This window comes from Xiphophorus couchianus, chromosome 11 (genome assembly GCF_001444195.1).
Source record: "Xiphophorus couchianus chromosome 11, X_couchianus-1.0, whole genome shotgun sequence".
Lineage (NCBI taxonomy): Eukaryota > Metazoa > Chordata > Actinopteri > Cyprinodontiformes > Poeciliidae > Xiphophorus > Xiphophorus couchianus.
In genome coordinates, this window is record NC_040238.1 from 23867511 (window position 1) to 23885687 (window position 18177).

Sequence of the window (18177 nt, forward strand, 5' to 3'; positions counted from 1 at the left end):
ATACATCAACATGACTGGAGTAAGACTGAAAACGGTTAGTGCCAACACTTTACTATGCTGGCAGAGTTATTCAGGAATGATCTCAGGCTTTACTCACTGGCAGAAGGTTGCAAGAAAGTGCTAATCATAAAAAGAAATCCTTAATGTATTAAAATATTGTGTTTTGAAATCATTATATGAAACATTTACTTAGAACTCTGTCATTAAAAACTATTGAAGCTCCTTTATTCTGCTCTTATTATGAGATAATCCCTGCTCAGTGTGCTGCAGAGCTTCTACTCATCTGGGCTGCAGGCAGAGTCGTCTTCCAGACATATAGTGCTCATCCGTAAGCTTCTGTTTACTGGACGTATAGGCAGATTCCATACACTGAATGTGAAGGTAACGACTCTAAAAATCACAACCATCAGTTGTTGGAAAATCCCTGTCCAGTGGCTCAAATGTGCAAGTAAGAAGGCAAGGCAACATGGCAGCTGAGCTGAACGCCTCCCGTGGCGCTGATGCCATCATCAGCTGTGTAGTAAAAAGACTCACCACTGATGAGCATGTAAGCAATATGCCTAAGTGACCAGGACGTCTAAATATTGTCATGCTCCTTATATTCCACGGAGCAAACATACTGCAGAGTGATGTTCTAGCTGGGACTCGCTGCACAAACACTTCCTGTAATCCTGCTAAAGCCAAGCAGGCGTGCAGTTTGCGCCGCGTTCTAATTAAAGAACTAATAAAAAGCTCTCTGCTGCTGAATGAATATTTAATCAGCCAGAGAGCAGGCACAGGAAAACTGTGATTAAACACAAAGGGGGAATTAAAGCAGCAATTCATTATAATTTTCCTGCAGATCAAAGGATCAAGTTGTTCTTTCTCGAAGGTTGTCAACAGCAAGAAGAAATAGGGTGATTTATTAAGGGTAGTGGTAATTTAATGAGGCTGTCGACCTACAGTCATACTATTACCTCTCATTACTTACACAAAGTTACTCCTTTTTTGTTGTTTAACAAGAGAGTTTAACACCTTTTTGCGCTTATTCCCCGGAGAATTTGTCCACAGCATGTAAATACTGCAGGGGAATCCCAGCAGATTGATACCGGACTTAAAGTCTGACCACGTGTTCTCAGAGAAACTGTGAAGTCTCCAGGAGTTACAGTGCTGCAGCTCTGAGTAAGAGAAGCAGAGGGGGAGGGGGTAGCCAGCCAGTTCCCGTAGTGTAGTGGTTATCACGTTCGCCTAACACGCGAAAGGTCCTCGGTTCGAAACCGGGCGGGAACAGCTTTTTTGTCTCTTCCAGCAGCTTGTTGAAATAATGTGACTGTGATACAGCGCGACTTATGAGCTTTGTTCCGTGCCTGCAGATCAGTCCGACAGCATACACGCTTTACAACCTGGCTAACAGATAATATTCCTGCTTGTGTGAAAATGGCAGAGAGCTCAGACAGGATATAGAACAGATATAGAAATCAGACATGGATTTTCTGTAATGTCTACATGTGGGCTGGATCATGTGGATGCTTCCTGCTGAGCACATCGAAGGGCTGAAAAGTGAAGGGAAATATGTGAGGTCAAGTTTAGGGGGCCATGTGCTCACATGTAAGTAAGTAGAGTTCACTGTAAGAGCAACACATGGTTGAAATAAAGCTAATGCACTTATTGAGCACCTGACATGACTAGAACGCTGAAAATCAGTGCACACAGCTGTTCTGTAGGTTTAAAGGATTTCTTTGCTTGTTTTAACCTAAAGAATTGTCACTCTTAAGGACATACTCGCCAAACATGAAGCAGATAGGTCAAAATCCTTAGGAAGAGTTTCCTCAAGTTCGACATGTATTAAAAGTAAGAAACGGCCAAAAATGACCCTTTGACCCAAATGGCCGACGTCCTGTTGGGTTTAGAATATACCTCCAAGAGACTTTTACCTTGTTTTAGGCGGATCTATCTATGTACCAGTTTCAGCTCTCTAAAATTTACCAGTTGGCCTATCTCAATTTACGAGGCGCTAGAGAGCCGTTTGACCATGGCCATTTTTAATTCCATTTAAATCCAAACTTTTTACAAGGCAGACAATTTTTATTACATTTGGTGAGTTTTTGAATATGTTGAGACCTCGGGAAAAAACCCAATTAATTTAGGAGAAGAAAAGTAAACGTGACAATTGGGTTAACATTTATTGCATCAAAATCAAAAACAAATTCTCGAGCATGGCTAAAGCAGTGCTAGGCTAAAGATTCAAAACATTCTCTCTAAGCAGTTGTAACTTGTATTTTCTTTGACACTATTTAACCTTTCACCTCAGTCGTAAAGCTTTCAGCCTACATTTGCAGCTTGAAGCGGAAATGGCGTCAAGATAAATCAAAATAGTGAGTTGTTTTTTTCTTTTCTTAAGCTATGGCTAGCCAGTCCACACAGATGCACTATTTAAAAAGTAACAGTTTGGAAGTTTCACAAAAATAACTAGTGTGAAAAGAGTTGCTGTTTCAGTCTTCAGCATACATTAAAACAAAGTCATTTTGCTCCATGCATGCCCGCCGGGTCAAAGTAAATCATTTCCCATAAAAGCCAAGAGAAGGCCAGTGGGTCAAGTTCTTCTCTTTTTAATAAAGAGAAGCCCAGTTGGGAGATGCAGATCTCAGAAGGGTCACTGAGTGCAGCCACTGCCTGTAATGGATCCTCTTTGTTTTTACAACCCTGTTTGCATACATTCATATTTAATCAGGTTGCTTTAAAATGAGCAGAGAGTAATGGGGAGAAAATCTATGAAAAGAATTGTTTTCCTTGAGTCTCCAGTGAGCAACAGGAGGCGTTTTCAGTGCGTCCCGCTTCCCTTCCCAGTAGTAGCCGTCTACAGATCCAGTCGTGGTGATTACCCATCCTTTGACACAAACTCCCACTCTGCTGGGAAAATAGCCTGGAACAGTAATAGGAATGCATGAAACGAGAACTAAATGGCTCCTTTATGAGCTAATGAAATGCACTCGGAGAGGATGTTTAATGGTGTGCAGAAGTGTAATAACATGACTGCGGTGTGCAGATGCTGAAACCGACAATAAAAAAGTACTTAGCTGTTTTGGCCTCATGCAGAGTGCACAGACTCCAGGAGGCTTAAAACAACACCAGCTTGCCCTCGCTGAGGTCTCGAAGGGCTTCGTGGGGCGAGAAGTTCAGTCTCGGAGAATGTATCAAGGAGCAGGCCAAGTGTCTGGGCCAATCTGGAGTTTTTGTTGGACCCCAGAGAGACCGCCGAGGGGCAAGTGCTGGAAGCACGGCGGAGATGGCATCATTCATTCCTAAAGTAGGAGCTGCGAGGAAGCAGTTTTACCCATCACAGCTGACTTAGATTTGATCCAGAGGACATGCAAAAAGCAGTTCAAAGGTTATTTCTCTAAAGTTTTATGGTATTTGTTCCCTCTCTGCGCCTTCATGTGTCCAGTAAGAGAAGCAGAGGGGGGAGGGGTAGCCAGTCAGTTCCTGTGGTGTAGTGGTTATCACGTTCGCCTAACACGCGAAAGGTCCTCGGTTCGAAACCGGGCAGGAACAGTTTGTGTTTGGTTTTTTTTCACAGCACAAATTAGCACTGCAAATATCACAAAATCTTACTGGTGTATTATTGGTCTAGTTTCTAGAGATAATATCTTGAAGCACTTGGAATGAGACTGAACCAAATTTTAAGTAACTTTTCAGCAAAATGTATTAGCTTGTTTTAAGTAAGTTACTCCTTAATATTGATACATAAAAGAACTAGTTCCACAGATTATTTCATATTGTACTTGAAATAATTTGCCAGTAGAGCTAGCTCTTTTTCATTAAAATTAAGAAATCTTGCTGGAAAGCTACTTGTAAAAGTTTTGTCTTATTTCAAGTGTGCTAAGATATTGGCACTAGAAACTAGACTAAAAATACCTTATAAGATTTTTTCTTTTGCAGTAATTTGCTGTTTAAAGCAGCAAATGTTTAATAAATTATCTTTTCTTCTTCACTAGGAGAAGATTCTGATTCTTAAAAGTTACCATTCAAAAACCTAATAAAATATTTCTACGGGGTTTTTAAATGATTCTTTGGATATATGGAGCATAAACTAACAGTGCTGCCCAACTCAAACATGTTGCCGCACATTTTCAGTCAGCTGGCGAAAACAAGGCCACCCGTTTCTTTTTTTGTTTGTTTGTTTTTGAGAGAGAGATTTAGATGTTCTGGTTTATGTGAATACATTGATACTGTGACAATGTGTTGCTTTTTCTCAAGATTAGCTTGCCACGAGAGTCTAACATCGGTTTCTGTGCACAACTTTGTCATTCTTTTCAGCCAGAATGTGGCGACGTTATCAGCTCTCCTCTGGGAAAAAATGACCACATGGATTTAGTGATTTGCCCATATTTGGTAAAAAAAAAAAAAAAAAGAGCAGATTTTAACTACTGCATTTGTCTTTTGTGTCTTTCAGCTGGACCCTCAGACTGTGCAGTCCAAGAATTGGCACATGGACGTCATCGAGATGAATGGGGTAAGAATTACGGCAAACTCCTCTTTAAAATTAAATTGTAGCAGTACTTTGTGATTTATTGTGTTCAGCAAAGGCAGCTCCACTGATTAAACTCTGTTTTAGCACAGCTGTATTTCTGGCCAGATCCACAGGAAGTAAAAATGACAGCTGGATGCTCTGTTGAAGCCAAACAGATCATTTTACTCCCAAACAGATCTGACTATCTGTATGGCTGCCGTAATAACAAGAAACAGAGCAGCTCTGAGATGTTTGTACAGTTCCGTTTGTGTGTCTGAAGGAGTCATTTTACAGTATATCTGGATCTGCAGATTAAGGTGGAATTTTCCATGAAGTTTACAAGTCGGGACCTCAGCTTGAAGAGAACGCCATCCAAAAAGCAGAGCGGGGTGTTTGGAGTCAAGATCAACGTGGTCACAAAGTAAGCACTGTGGCTGCCTAAGTCGGTTGTCTGGTTTCTAACCTGCTCGCCAACTGAGAACTAACCGCAGTGATCGTCCGCAGGCGCGAGCGCTCCAAGGTGCCTTACATCGTCCGCCAGTGCATTGAGGAAGTGGAGAAGAGGGGGATTGACGAAGTGGGAATCTACAGGATCTCAGGGGTGGCCACGGACATCCAGGCCCTCAAATTAGCATTCGACACAAGTAAGGCCTCCACTTTGTTTCCTAGCTCGGTACCACTAGGTCTGAAACCCACAGTGTCTAAATCCATCTCACTGACCTCACTGTAAAACTGAGCGTTGACTCTAGAAATAGACCCCTTTTCTCCATATGGTCCAGGTTTATGCTCATAAACTCTATAAGTATGTTCATTTCCTGTTTTTGGACAAATGATGCAAACCAAGCCTCACCACCTGTTTATTATGATACACAATATCATAATATTGTGTGTATTATGATACACACAAACAGTTTGCAGTAGACGGACTATGTATCTTAGGCAGTGTAGAGTTTTAATTACAGCAATGCATCTTACCGAGCAACAAACAGCCAGCACCACAATGCTAAAAATGTCCTAAATTGATGAAACAAAATGTAAGTTTTCCTTAAATATGTTATTCACGTGTCTTAAATTTGGTCATGACAGGAGTATGTAATCTCATATATTCAATGAATACGTAGTTTGTTTTTTTTCTTGGAACTTTTATGGCAAGCAAAAGTTTGAGTTGTGCAAATTGTGTGAATCGAGGCAATTAAGGCTAATGCTAGCTCTGCTAATATAGCCTTACTAGCTTTTTTGCGTCTATCATGGGGAGTCGACATAGGAACAAATGACAGCAACTCGCAAAAGTCATCGCCGCTCTGGGTGAAACCCAACACACGAGACGCGACAGCGACAAAAGTTAAACATTTTTCAACTTTCCTGTGTCGCATCACTAGCCCGAGTGTACGCGCCTACGTCTATGATCGCAAAATTTCACATGCACAAATGTCATCGTTCACTTAACTGGAGAAGCTCAAGCAATTGTTGCCGTACAAAGTGAATGGAGATTGAGCGAAGTCACCTCTCTATGTCGAGCCTTTTAAAGTACAAATATATGGCCAGTTGGCTGGATGATGTTTGTTTTTGCCATTGCTTCAATTTTATTGCCAACAAGGTTAGGTGCATTCTGTGCAAACTTTTAAGCTTGGCATTGTGGAGTTTAAAACTGTAGAGAGCCATATGCAGTGTGAGAAGCACAAACCTGCTGCCAAGAGCCACAAACTATTCTCTCTATTTATAGTTTTTTAGGTCTTAAATTTATTCATGATGGAATTAAAAATGTCTTTAAAAGTCTTAAATTTGACTTGCAGATATCCTGATAAAGGGTTAAAATAACATTTCACTTTTTTTTAAAGAAAGGATAACCGTTGCACACTGATTGAAAAAAATGTAAAATAATTTCTTGGTTTTTATATTTGAGATTAAAACTTTCTTGGATTGTGACAAATGTGAATACACTGACCGGTCAAACCTCAACTGAGGAACTCTACATTTGGGAAAAGCCCTAAGCTCCTTCCTAACAAAATTCATTGGAATAGATATGAGCAAAACAATGAGGGGTTTTTTCTTCTTCAGTGAGAATGTAATTCCCTAGAGATATATTGTGTGTTTATTGTCTGTTTTAGAAAGACAGACCCCGCTGCAGCCGGGGGTTTTAGTATTTAGGAAGAGCAGCTGTCAGATTCTCCTGTCCTGTGTTCAGTAACAGTCTCAGTTTTCGTCACAGCTGCTTTTTCTCCCTAAGATGTGACCAGTCAGAGTCTAGATCACCTTAAATTGTTGTTTTTGTTTGTTTTTTCAACCTTGACCCCCATCTGTATCTGTCCGCTGAGGGAGGAGCTAAAGAGAGAGCAGCTGTTCTGCTGAAAGTCCGCGATGAAGCTGTGTGATCCGTCTCTAACGGGTCTGTCTTCGTGATTCGCAGATACCAAAGACATCCTGGTGATGCTGAGTGACATGGACATCAACGCCATCGCAGGAACGCTTAAGCTGTATTTCAGGGAGCTGCCGGAGCCTCTTCTCACAGACCGTCTCTACCCAGCCTTTATGGAGGGCATAGGTGGGAGGACTTCCTGCTCAGCTGCAGGAGATCATGCTTAAAGTAAAGAGAAAAACAAACGGGCTGTCAGGACGTAATTGGACATGTGTTTTCCTGTCTGCTTCAGCTCTCTCAGACCCTGCAGCCAAGGAAAACTGCATGATGCACCTTCTGCGCTCTCTGCCCGACCCCAACCTCATGACCTTCCTCACTCTGCTGGAGCACCTGAAAAGGTACGCAGAAACACTCACACCATCAAAGTTTACAATGCAAAGAGCCACTTTTTTCTTCTTTTTTTTGGTTCTTTAGATCTGCATTTGGTTCATAACCCTTATTAACCCTAAATAAATGTTTCACTACTATCTACTACAGGAAATTAGGCTTTAAAATAAATAAAATGAAATCAGGCACATTGTCACCGATACCCGATCTATAATTGTTTTTTCAACATCAAGACCGATACAGACATTAATGTCGGATCGGTGCATGTCTAGTTTCTTTTTTCCCCCATTCTGCTGTTCCTTTCTGCCTTTAATGAAATATTTCCTGTTTGTTGTTCCTGCAGGGTGGCTGAGAAGGAGCCCGTCAACAAAATGTCCCTCCATAACCTGGGCACCGTGTTCGGACCCACCCTGCTCCGGCCCTCTGAGTCAGAAAGCGCCAAGGGACAGCACATCACGTGCGCCTCCGACATCTGGTCACATGATGTCATGGCACAGGTACACGATTTTAGTGCTGAGCATTATTGTAATGGTAGACGCAAAATCTCACATTTGTGCCGGAGCTACTCCGTGATTCTCCTGTGGTTTTCCGTCGGTGATCTTTATGATGGACAGTGAGAAAGAGCCGCTTCCTCTGCTGCCGCTCCACATGTTTTCTAGATTAACTCGACTCCCACATCGCCCACTGACCCGTCTCAGTAGGGTCCTTTCTCCCAGCTGTATTTAGCTTTTTCACCATCTATTTATCTCTCCTGACTGACGGGTTTCATGTCAGCAGAGTTCTTCTCTAAGCTGGATAAACAAGTCTGAAGTAAACATCATAAACCGGGCGGCGTGGAAATGCAGGAGGTCTCTGCTGGCTCCTAGTTTGTCCTGAGGATAATTTGTGTTCAAAAACCTTTACTCCAATATTTATGCAATGTATTAAACTTGGAAGAGAAATGCTTCTCAAATCGGTTCCAAAATATAAATTATATTGCTTTTTTTTTTTTTTTAAAACAATTGTTAACTTCTCAAAAATAGATTTATGGGATCATTCACAGCCACTTGAACTGATGGCTTTTGAGCTTTCCCACATATTGGACGTTCCAACCACAACCGTTAGTCTAGTTCAGTGTTTCCCAACCCTGGTCCTCGAGGCACAACGCCCTGCATGCTTTAGGTATTTCCTTGCTTCAATCCAGCTGATTTCAATTGATGACTGATTAACAGGCGTTTGTTGAACTGCAATCAGTTGAATCAGGCACATTAAAGCAGGGAAACCTCTAAAACATGTAGGACAGTGTGCCTTGAGGACCTGGGTTGGGAAACACTGGTCTAGTTTACTGGGATTTTACTTGATAAGTTGCGCATAGCTGTGAAGTGGAAAGGATACAAAGTTTTCAACGTTTTTCCACAGATCTAAGTTTTATGCATTCGGCACAACAACCGTAGCAAAATACGATGGTCCAGAGCTCAAGGCTGGCATTCTGCAACTTTTAGATGTGTTTTTACTTTAACACTCCAGAATAAAAAAATAAGTTATTAGCAGGACTCTTTAGAGCGTGACTGCATGCTGAGGAAGTAATTTATCCATCTGAATCAGGTGTGCTGGACTCTAACGATAGCAGAACACTGCCCCCTGGAGGCCTGGATGATGAGGCCTCTGATTTAGATCGAAACAAAATCATGTTAGAATATCAGTCACAGTCTAGATTTAAATAAGAGTTTGTTCACAGGTGCTGCTACCAACAGTGTTTCTACTGGAACATAAGACACTGCTTTCTGTTGGGATGTCCAAGGGCTGGACGATGTGGCTGAAAAACTTATCACAAGGATTTCATATCGGTCGATATCAATAATTATTGATTAGTTTATTGTTTAAATACCTGAAATACTGCCAAACTGGTGGTGTAGCCTTTCCTGTTTTATCCACAGTTTTTGCTGTTTTGTTTAAAAATATTTTGAAGCAGTTATGAGGCATGGTGGTGAAACATGAAACTACCCAACAGGTTGTTGCTAGGTAACCAAAGAGAGAGTTAGTTGGTGCCACTATCCTAGCCTAGCTTGTCATGAGAGGTTGAGTGACTAAAGTCTTTCCTCTGCCTACATTCCCCAGAATTCCATGTGGTTTGGATCAGAGTTCAGTGAAATTATTGAAAATTCTACCAGACGTATTATCTATTGATATTGATCATGTGTCTATCGCCATATATATTATTGATTTATTGTCCAGCCTTAAGATATCCTATAAATTCTGTTCATTTTAGTTTTTTCACATCGCTTCAATTAACAACAAATATGTTTCTGGTCACGGCAAAACCAGGAACAAGTCTCCTATGTCACATTCTGAGTTGTTTATAGATTCTGGAAGGGTGGACTTTAAGGTTGTCTATGATGTCAAACACATAATTTATTTTTCTTTTTTTTTCAAAACAACATTAGAGAAAGAACTAGTGTCAAAGTTTAAAAAAAATGGCCCCAAACGTGTCTTGCAATTTAGGGGTGTTAACAAAGGTTGTTAGAATTACTCTGCATTAACCCCCCAGCACTGACAGTCAACAGGTTGACTATGGAAAAGTTTAAGAACCTCAGCAAGTTAAGGTCTGCAATCACTCCCTCTCTCTTTCTCCAGGTCCAGGTGTTGCTCTACTACCTGCAGCATCCTCCGATCTCCTTCGCCGAACTCAAGCGCAACACGCTCTACTTCTCCACTGACGTCTAAAAAAGCCGCCACCCCGCCGGGGGCTTCACCCGGACCGCGAGGGTGACACAGAGCGACTCCATCCAGACCTCGGACCCCACCACCCAGCGCTGCAGCCTAAGCTCTGCTCCCAGCAGACCGCTCGTCTCTGCTGCCGTCCCTCGCTTCTCCCATCTGAAGAGGAAGTCGAAACGGTTTTGCGGCAGCAACGCGACCGGCCTCTGTGGGAGCACACCGGGAAATGTTCAGACGGGTGTCTGGGGTTGGGGGCCGGGCAGAGACCACAGCCTGGTGCAGTGGACAGGACAATATCTGAGTTTATGTTTCCTGCTCAGAGGCATTCCAGAAAAACAAAACAAACAAACAAAAAAAAATGGCATTTACATGTTTTATAATAATGTTCCTCATTTGTTTCTATTTCCTTTCTGGTTTTTCCTGGCTTCGTGCGTGTGTGTGTGTGTGTGTGTGTGCGTGTATGTGTGTGAGTAGGACTGTGGATGTTTTCCACTGAGAGCGTGAGTTCGTGTTAAAGGGACTAAGCAAACTTTCGAGGCGGCTGGAAAGCCATTCCAAGAAACAGCAAGGATTGTGTCTCCGTAGGGACAGAGGACGCTCCTCTCTGCTGAGTCTTGGCCAAAATTAGCCCTATTTATTTTGAAAATATATATATAATATTTGTGCCTGTAGAGTTTTGTGCAACTAGAGACATTCTCTAAGGAGTCTGTTTTTTTTTTTAAGTTTATCCAGGTAGTGATGTTTCTTTCTTTTGTTTTTTTAGCCAGTTTTTTCTGTATCACCGCGTGGTCGGTGAGCCGTTCTGAGAAGATAAGTCTGCCAGTTCAGTTCTGATCACTTTGTAGACAAGCGAGGGCACATGAGGGTTGACGGCAGGGGAGAGGGGAAATAACACCATAAACGGAACAGTTGACTTTTATTTTCTTCCTCTGCTTCTTCTTGCATTTCAAGCCTGTTCCAAGTGTGTTGCTGCACCAGTGTTATCTGTAGGATGATTTTGCGTAGACGCCCTCATTGCATGTTCAGCTTGTCGATGAAATTTGGCCGGGTAACACAAAGGTAGGCCGTCTCTGGGAAGGAGAAGGAAGAAATCGATACAAAGCCAACCTTTCTGCTATCAAGCCTACATATCTTAAGAAAATGCAAGCACTGCTAAATGAGTAATATTTGATATTTTTAATATAAGAATAAAAAGAAACAAAAACTGTTGTATTTTACTTCCTTTGAGAAGAATTTCAATATGCTGTAATATTGCGACTAAATGTCCATGTGAACTTTTTCCCTCTTTTTTTTTTAAGTAAAATTAAAAGAAATATTGAAGCACTCACTTTGTGTCTGAGAAAATTATTAATGTAGATTTTCTGGGTTTTTTGTCACTCTTAATTCTGTAGATTAATAAACTGTTAATATTAGACAAAGATTATCAAAGTAAATACAGAAAAAGAGATCAAAACAGACCTCGTCTTTGATAAAACATTAAATAACTGAGATTAAACACAGATAAGCAATCCAGACCCTGATCACTGCCAGAAAGAAGAAATCACTAAAGAGAGGTCAGTGCAGTAACAAGAGGTCAAACGCAGCCATAAGGGGTCAGAACTCAGTGATTCCCTGTGCCGGTACCAAGTCTGGACAAATGCAGAGTTGGGTCAGAAAGAGTATTCAACATAAAGCCTAAGAGCATAAATCCTCTTATCTCCTTTAATTCATAATCGGAAGCACAATGATACTGGCAACAACCCAAAGTGCCGTCATATTGAACACACAGACTGACAAAGAAAGAGGCATAGCATGTTTCAGAAAATTCCCCAAGTCAGGAAACTTGACACTAGAATACTTCTGCTTGTTAAAATTACTGAGTGAAGGAACCGCTTGAAAAAAAACAACTTTATATAAATAATCCTACTTGATTACATTCTGTCAATTTAGATAACGAGCCTGTAACCAAACTGGTTTCTGGGCCTCGGTATCAGGACCCGGGTGCAGAAGTTTCTCTGCCCATGACATTCTGTGACTGGAGATGCAGGAACATCCCCTGCAAGCGCTGTTCTGGTCCCAGCAGAGTCCCTGAAGCCAACGTTCGTCGACGTTCCTCTCTGTACCCCGGCTTCCTCGCAGCGAGTCCACATAGAAAACAAGTTCTTGTCCGTAAAGCCTCTCGTCTCATCGCAAGTAATATTCGATGGCAGCAGAGAACGCAGCAAATCCTCCGCATCCGAGGACTCCGGCTTTGAGACCAGCTGCGCGACGGACAGAAGAAAAGGAGAAATGGTGGAATGACGTGAAGCGGAGCCCAATTTTAGGGTGAAGCCAGCAGAAAAGGAGGAGGTTACCTACCGCGAAGGCCTATGGCTCCTCCGGTCACACAGCCACTGTACACCGCGTTCTTCCAGTCAGATTTTCCTCTGTGCTGCAAAGCAAACAGATGCAAAAACACTGATGGATTTACCTTCATGGGGACAGAGACACAACAACTGGAGGACAAAGACTGCGTTTTCCCCTCTAAAGTCATATTTGATAAATTACAATACAAGTTTAGATGAGGGCCGTTCGTCAGGCTAAAAGTGTGTTTTGAAAATAACTTTTAAGCAGGTATTAAACATGCTTTTCATTAATCTCACATTTTCATATTTTTACTGAATTTTTTTATTGGTCTGGTGTAATATTCTAATTTTAAATGTCATCTTTTCATCACCTGCAAGTGGAAAATCATCATAATTAACAGAAATAAAGGCTTTCAAACATCCATCCGTGTCAGTAGAGTGCTGCATCATTACAAAGATAATATATCTTTCTTATATACATTGTTAGTTTTACATTTAAAGATGTATCTTCTACATGGATGGTTAATTGATGCTTAGCTGCTTATGGTATATTCAATTAACTTTTCAGAGAAGCGGTAGACTATAAAGATATTTTTCCTTCCAACTACTTATCATTCAAAACGTTTGTAACATGTGATATGTTTATCTTAAAGTGTAAATGAATGAAATAAACTGACAGATCAATAAATATAATGTGTTTCACTTTGTGATAAAGTTTAAACACCATTTTGAGTAATATTCAGATTTAATCAGCAGAGGGCGCTCTAACACCTTTCCTCGAAGGTTAAAACGGCAAGATCAATATTTAGATATCTTGGTAAAATATATTATGAATTCTTTATAATAATAATAATAATAATAATAATAATAATAATAATAATAATAATAATAATAATAAATAAATAAATAACACGCACAATCAAAATGACGATACAAAATTTCACAACCGGTGTCACGTCGGACAAAACAGGAAATGATGTCACTCACTGATTCAATGATGCACTCAGTGCAGGAAAACATGGCGCCCACAATAGCAAAGTTCTTGGCGTACGACATGCCCCTCTGGCCCATGTCTTTAAGGACTTCTCGGGCCGTCGGGGTCCTCAGCGGGTCTTTGGGGTCGAAGCCGACATTGGTGTCGATACCAGCTGTGAACACACCAAAAGCTCCTCCGAGGACAAACCCTGTGGAAAGATAAACGCTCCATTATCAGATACAAATAGGACTCGCTACAAGCACTGCCACTGACGGTGAAGAACACACTCTCATCAGTGTTAATCAAATTTAAACCTGCCTCACAATTTGTCACGTTACAACCAAAAGCTTTGTTGTTGTTTTGTATTGGCATTTGATCGGACAGGCCAAACCAAAGTAATGAAAATCTGTGAAGGAACATGATGCACGTTTTGGTTTTTTTGGCTGGGTTCTTCTTTGCAAAGCAGCTAAAGCTGTGATAACTCCTCCAGTTACCCCTGAATGAGTTCTGAAAGTTTATTTCCATAAATGGAATAAACCTTTTAGGTTCATGTGATCCATTATTCCTATATCTATTTTTAAACTTCTCAACTTGACCCCTGACCTGTATTCGTCTTCATGATGCTGTTTTGTTTACTAATGCTCCCCAAAGAACATCAGAGGTTTTCACTAACAATTACGTTTTTCTTAGATTAAATGACACACAAATGACAGACTTTATTCACAAAAGTAAGTGACTTCTAAAAGTCGGTTGCTCTGGATTTTATTTTCCTTAATACGAATCTATGCCACGTTGATTTTCTTCCATTTTAAAGAAACGTGACAACCATAAACCATTTTTCTATTAACACGTGACCTAATTACCCCCAAGTGTGCGGTTGTTTACCTCCTACACAGGCCAGGACCGACTTGAAGGCGCAGCTCTCCATTCCCCTCTCTATCATCTTCTGCTCGTCGCTTTTCGGAGGCACCGGCAGATTACACAAGGAGAAATAACCAAAATACAAACACAAAGGAGTAAGTAGACTAAAGGAACCTAATTAGAACAAAGGAAAATAACTAGAAACAAGAAATAAACGTAATTAGAAACACCAATGAAGAATGTGGAAAACAAGGTAAATGAAATGGAAACAACTAAGGAACACCAAAAGAATCTGAGGAGGACGGCGGCGGAACAGCAGGCTTGGTGGACGCTGGCGACAGAGCAGAAACCTAGGAGGATGCCGGCAGCAGAGTAGAAACCTTGGTGGACGCTGGCAGCAGAACGGAAACCTTGGGGATGCTGGGGATGTGTCCAATCCTGGCTGACCTCCTAAGCCTTGTCACAGGTCCTGTTGACCTTCCAGCCAACCTCCTGAGCCTCGCCAGGAGGTCGATGGGACCTGTGACAAGAGCAGCGGAGCATGTACCTGCCCGCGGCAGAGCAGGAACCAGGAGGGTAATAGGACCCGCAACAAAGCCCTGGAGGTCGGCCGGGAGACCGACAGGACTCGCTACGAAGCCCTGGAGGTCAGCCCAGAGACCAACGGGGCTCACTACGAAGCCCTGGAGGTCCGAGAGGAGACCAACATGACTCGCGACTAAGCCTTGGAAGTCAGCATGGAGACCAATGGGATTTGCTGTGAAGCCCTGGAGGTCAGCATGGAGACCAACGGGATTCGCTGTGAAGCCCTGGAGGTCAGCATGGAGACCAATGGGATTTGCTGTGAAGCCCTGGAGGTCAGCCCAGAGACCAACATGACTCGCGACTAAGCCTTGGAAGTCAGCATGGAGACCACCGATAATCAAGCATGAAGCTTGGAGCCCTCATGACACTTCTTAGTTTAGAAGTACCATCTTTCGATCCAGTACCTTAGAGTTCCTGTTTGGTACATTTTCAGAAGCATATTGGAAAAGCCTCTGATCACTCTTCTGAATAAAGTCGGCCGATTCTGTGGCTGGTCTGAAAGCACCTGTTCTATTCTGTCCCTCAGCTGTTCCAATTCAAGCTGCAGGTTATTGTTTTCCTGCTCCAAGGTGGTGTTCTCCTTCTCCAGAGAGCTCTTCACTTGCTCCATGGTGGCATTTATCAGCTCCAAGGTCTTGTTTTTATGCTCCAAGTAGTTCATTCTCTTCTCCAGGGTGGTGTTTTTCTCTTCCAGAGCGATCTTCTCCTTCTCCAGAGCGTTCTTTTCTTCCTCCAGAGCAATCTTCTCCTTCTCCATAGCAGCCTTTTCTTCCTCCAGAGCAGCGTTCTTCTGCTCCAGGGCAGTGCATTTCACCTCCAGAGCAGTGATATTTAGCATCAGGGAGGTTTTTTCCTGCTCATGTTGCCTTCTTCTTAAATTGAGGCTCTGATGCAGGTGTCTGTTATCAAGCTCAAAAACAAAGTTTTGCCCTTCCAAACGCCTTCGTCTTTGCTCCAGGTAGGTACTTACCCGCAATGCATGAGACAATCTCTCCCTCTGATCAGTGTTTTCCTGGTCTAATGTGGAAATTCTCTCCCTCTGATCAGTGTTTTCCTGTTCTAACGTGGAAATTCTCTGCTCCAAGGTGTTGATTTGAGTGGTGTATTTCTGCTCCATGGCAGTCTTTTCTTTTTCCAGGACCGTATTATTCTGCTTGAAGAAGGTGTTTTCCTCCTCCAAGATGGTATTTACCTGTTTTAATGTGATGTTTTCCTGATGTAGCGTATTTCTTTCCTTCTCCAGGGCAGTGTTTTTCTGCTCCAGGATGCTTTTTTCCTCTTCCAAGACGGTGTTTTGTTGCCCCAGTGCAGTGTTTTCCTGCTTCAATGCCATGTTATCGTTCTTCAGCTCCTCGTTTTCTTTGATGAGTGACTGTCTCTCAATGGACATCATGTTAACTTCTTCCAAGATGCCATTTAGCTTCTCTGTCTCTCTTGCCAAGATCTGCTGTATTTCTTCATTCCCAGAATCAGAAGATGAATCCTTATTGCGCTGACTCACTTTTGATCCTTTCTGTCTGAATAAATTCAAAATCTGCCCCATGTTTTCCTTTATTTGTTTGTGAGAATTTCCTTTTAATCTTGAAAAACTTTCCTTTTCAATCTCTTGTTGGGACACAATCCTTCTTCTTGCTCTCTCTCTCTCTTCTGCAATGCTTATGACTGCAGAATTCAAGTGTGCAGAGTTCAATTTGTGACTAGCTCTTTGTGACATCACTATGCGTGATGTCACAAGTTGATGACACTATCTCAGCAGAACAACTAGAAAACTGCTGAAGTTTGGGAAGATAAGAACAACTGTGGCGAGCGTCGGTTGAGTTTACCCGGAGAGCGGGAGTTAGCTCAGACCTTTTTTGGTCCAAAGCAGCACAACAAAACTTAATACGCCATTATTAAATGGACCCGGGTCGACCCGGGTCCAGCGGTGCAGTGCAAAAGGGGCTTAGTGTCCGTCTCTAGGCAACCGTGACATCATCATTGGTCCGAAGCGTTCTGGGGTCCTTACTAGCTCCCGCCAAAATTTAGCTGACCTTAACAAATCTTGTGTTTGAGTTTTGTAATTATTGTTACACTAAATGTTTATATGTGTGTGATAGGCGTTACTGTCGGACATACAGAAATACGGAGCAAATCGCGTCCCGTATACGGGAAAAGGATGGCAATCCTACTGTGCTCTTCTCCCATTAAAATTATAGAAACTATATCAAACACAAGTAAATCCACAGTTTGGTAGGTAACTGGTATTTTGGATGATGTTGTAATGACAATAAATTTCTTAATTAATTCATAAATGAAGTCACCTGAGCAATACAGTAGCTGAACAGAATGGAATTGTGGTTATAATTAATGTCGGAGGTGTTCACAGCCCCTCTTTGACGCATACAAGGCAGCCATATTAGCTTACTACATTAGCGGTAGCATCTCCTGAAAAATTATGACTTTACTAAGACTGCCTGTCTGTCTCACCTAAGACAACATACAAACAACCCAGAAAGTCGCCACCCATCAGTTCTCTTTAAAGATTCTAGACTTGGCATTTGTTTTTGAAATAAACCAGGGGAAATTGGGTGCGGGACAGGGGGTTGGGGGGGAGGTAGCATTGGATTGTATTCTTGAGCATATATAATTAGGTTTACATGAAGCCTAAAAAATTGGGAGATTTGGGGAAGAACTGCAATGCCTGGTACAAAAGTGATCAAAGGGCAAAAGGGATATTACTCACTGATGTACTAACAGCTGCAGTTTGTCAGAAATTAATAAATATTGAATATGTGAGCAACCATAAAATAGGTTAGGATTAAAACATGGCTTTTTATTAGAAATTTAAAATAAATAAATAAAACATCACTTTGGCAAACAGCATGCCGTTGTTTTTCTAACTCCAGGACATGAAAAGGAGCCAAATGGTCTCAAAGTTTGACAATATAATACAGAGATAATTCTGCATTTCAGAGTTATTGATGCCCAAGTTTATTTCCTTTAATAAAATATATGCAATAAATCATATAAACTTGTATAAAATGCCGTTTTACTTGTTTTTTAAAAATCCTGGCCATTTTTAATTTTTGAAGCATTAACGACTACGTTTCCCAGAAACCTTTTCGAGCACTGCGCCAAATCATCCAGCACGCGCTCCACCCACCGGCTCAGTCAGCGCGTGTCACTTCAACGACTCGCGTGAGCGAGGCGGCGGCAGTAGCAGCATCACAGAAAGCAGCAGCTCCGCCGCATTAGCGAACAGGTGAGGAGAAGAAACTGCATGTTTCTATCTTTTTCTCATCTTACCGCTTTCCTTTATTCTTCTCCAGTTCACTCAGGTAAAATCTAAATATTTTAACGTTTCCGCTGTCTTGTGTCGGACATTTAAGAAGGAGTAAGTTGCACGGGACCGGTGTTGGCTTGGCCGGGGTAACACCGACGCAGAAGTGACTGTCGACGGCTGGTTTCAGTGTTAGTGAGAGTACTTTGGGTTTTGACGGTCATTTTATGGCTGACGTGTTTT

The 18177-nt window shown here is 41.9% G+C and overlaps 3 protein-coding genes and 2 non-coding genes across 11 annotated transcripts in view; 4 read left to right on the plus strand and 1 right to left on the minus strand.

The window, feature by feature from the left end:
• The window catches only part of LOC114152793 (active breakpoint cluster region-related protein), a 130120-nt gene extending 118867 nt beyond the window's left edge, over positions 1-11253 (plus strand). For 6 of the 7 annotated variants that reach the window (XM_028030819.1, XM_028030822.1, XM_028030820.1 and 3 more), the window contains 7 exons: positions 4433-4492; positions 4801-4910; positions 4994-5133; positions 6897-7031; positions 7138-7243; positions 7576-7729; positions 9846-9935. In XM_028030819.1, coding sequence (XP_027886620.1) covers positions 4433-4492; positions 4801-4910; positions 4994-5133; positions 6897-7031; positions 7138-7243; positions 7576-7729; positions 9846-9935 — 795 coding nt within the window. Of the gene's footprint in view, positions 1-4432; positions 4493-4800; positions 4911-4993; positions 5134-6896; positions 7032-7137; positions 7244-7575; positions 7730-9845 lie in introns of all 7 variants that reach the window. The other variant, XM_028030816.1, reaches the window with a different exon arrangement.
• Positions 1197-1269, plus strand: trnav-aac (transfer RNA valine (anticodon AAC)). Its single transcript has one exon. It is a non-coding gene; the product is annotated as a tRNA-Val (tRNA).
• trnav-aac (transfer RNA valine (anticodon AAC)) lies at positions 3459-3531 on the plus strand. The gene has a single exon. It is a non-coding gene; the product is annotated as a tRNA-Val (tRNA).
• Positions 11254-11616: 363 nt separating the features above from the next.
• Positions 11617-14206, minus strand: LOC114152794 (mitochondrial import inner membrane translocase subunit Tim22). The gene is made up of 4 exons (XM_028030825.1): positions 14115-14206; positions 13241-13437; positions 12267-12339; positions 11617-12169 (listed from the first exon to the last, which is right to left on the minus strand). Exons 1-4 carry the CDS (start codon positions 14170-14172, stop codon positions 12093-12095), a joined length of 405 nt encoding a protein of 134 aa, XP_027886626.1. The 5' UTR covers positions 14173-14206; the 3' UTR covers positions 11617-12092.
• A 3609-nt stretch (positions 14207-17815) lies between these two features.
• The window catches only part of specc1 (sperm antigen with calponin homology and coiled-coil domains 1), an 88957-nt gene continuing 88595 nt past the window's right edge, over positions 17816-18177 (plus strand). The window contains exon 1 of the mRNA XM_028031228.1: positions 17816-17916. The gene's annotated coding sequence lies outside the window, so the exon portion shown is untranslated. The remainder of the gene's footprint in view (positions 17917-18177) is intronic.

Excerpts from the sequence above, each read along its gene's own strand:
- LOC114152794 (XM_028030825.1), bottom strand. The coding sequence starts at position 14,172 with ATGATAGAGAGGGGAATGGAGAGCTGCGCCTTCAAGTCGGTCCTGGCC. Across the intron at positions 12,340-13,240 it reads CTGAGTGCATCATTGAATCA|CACAGAGGAAAATCTGACTG; the intron begins GTGAGTGACATC and ends TTTGCTTTGCAG. Across the intron at positions 12,170-12,266 it reads AGGAGCCATAGGCCTTCGCG|CTGGTCTCAAAGCCGGAGTC; the intron begins GTAGGTAACCTC and ends TCCGTCGCGCAG.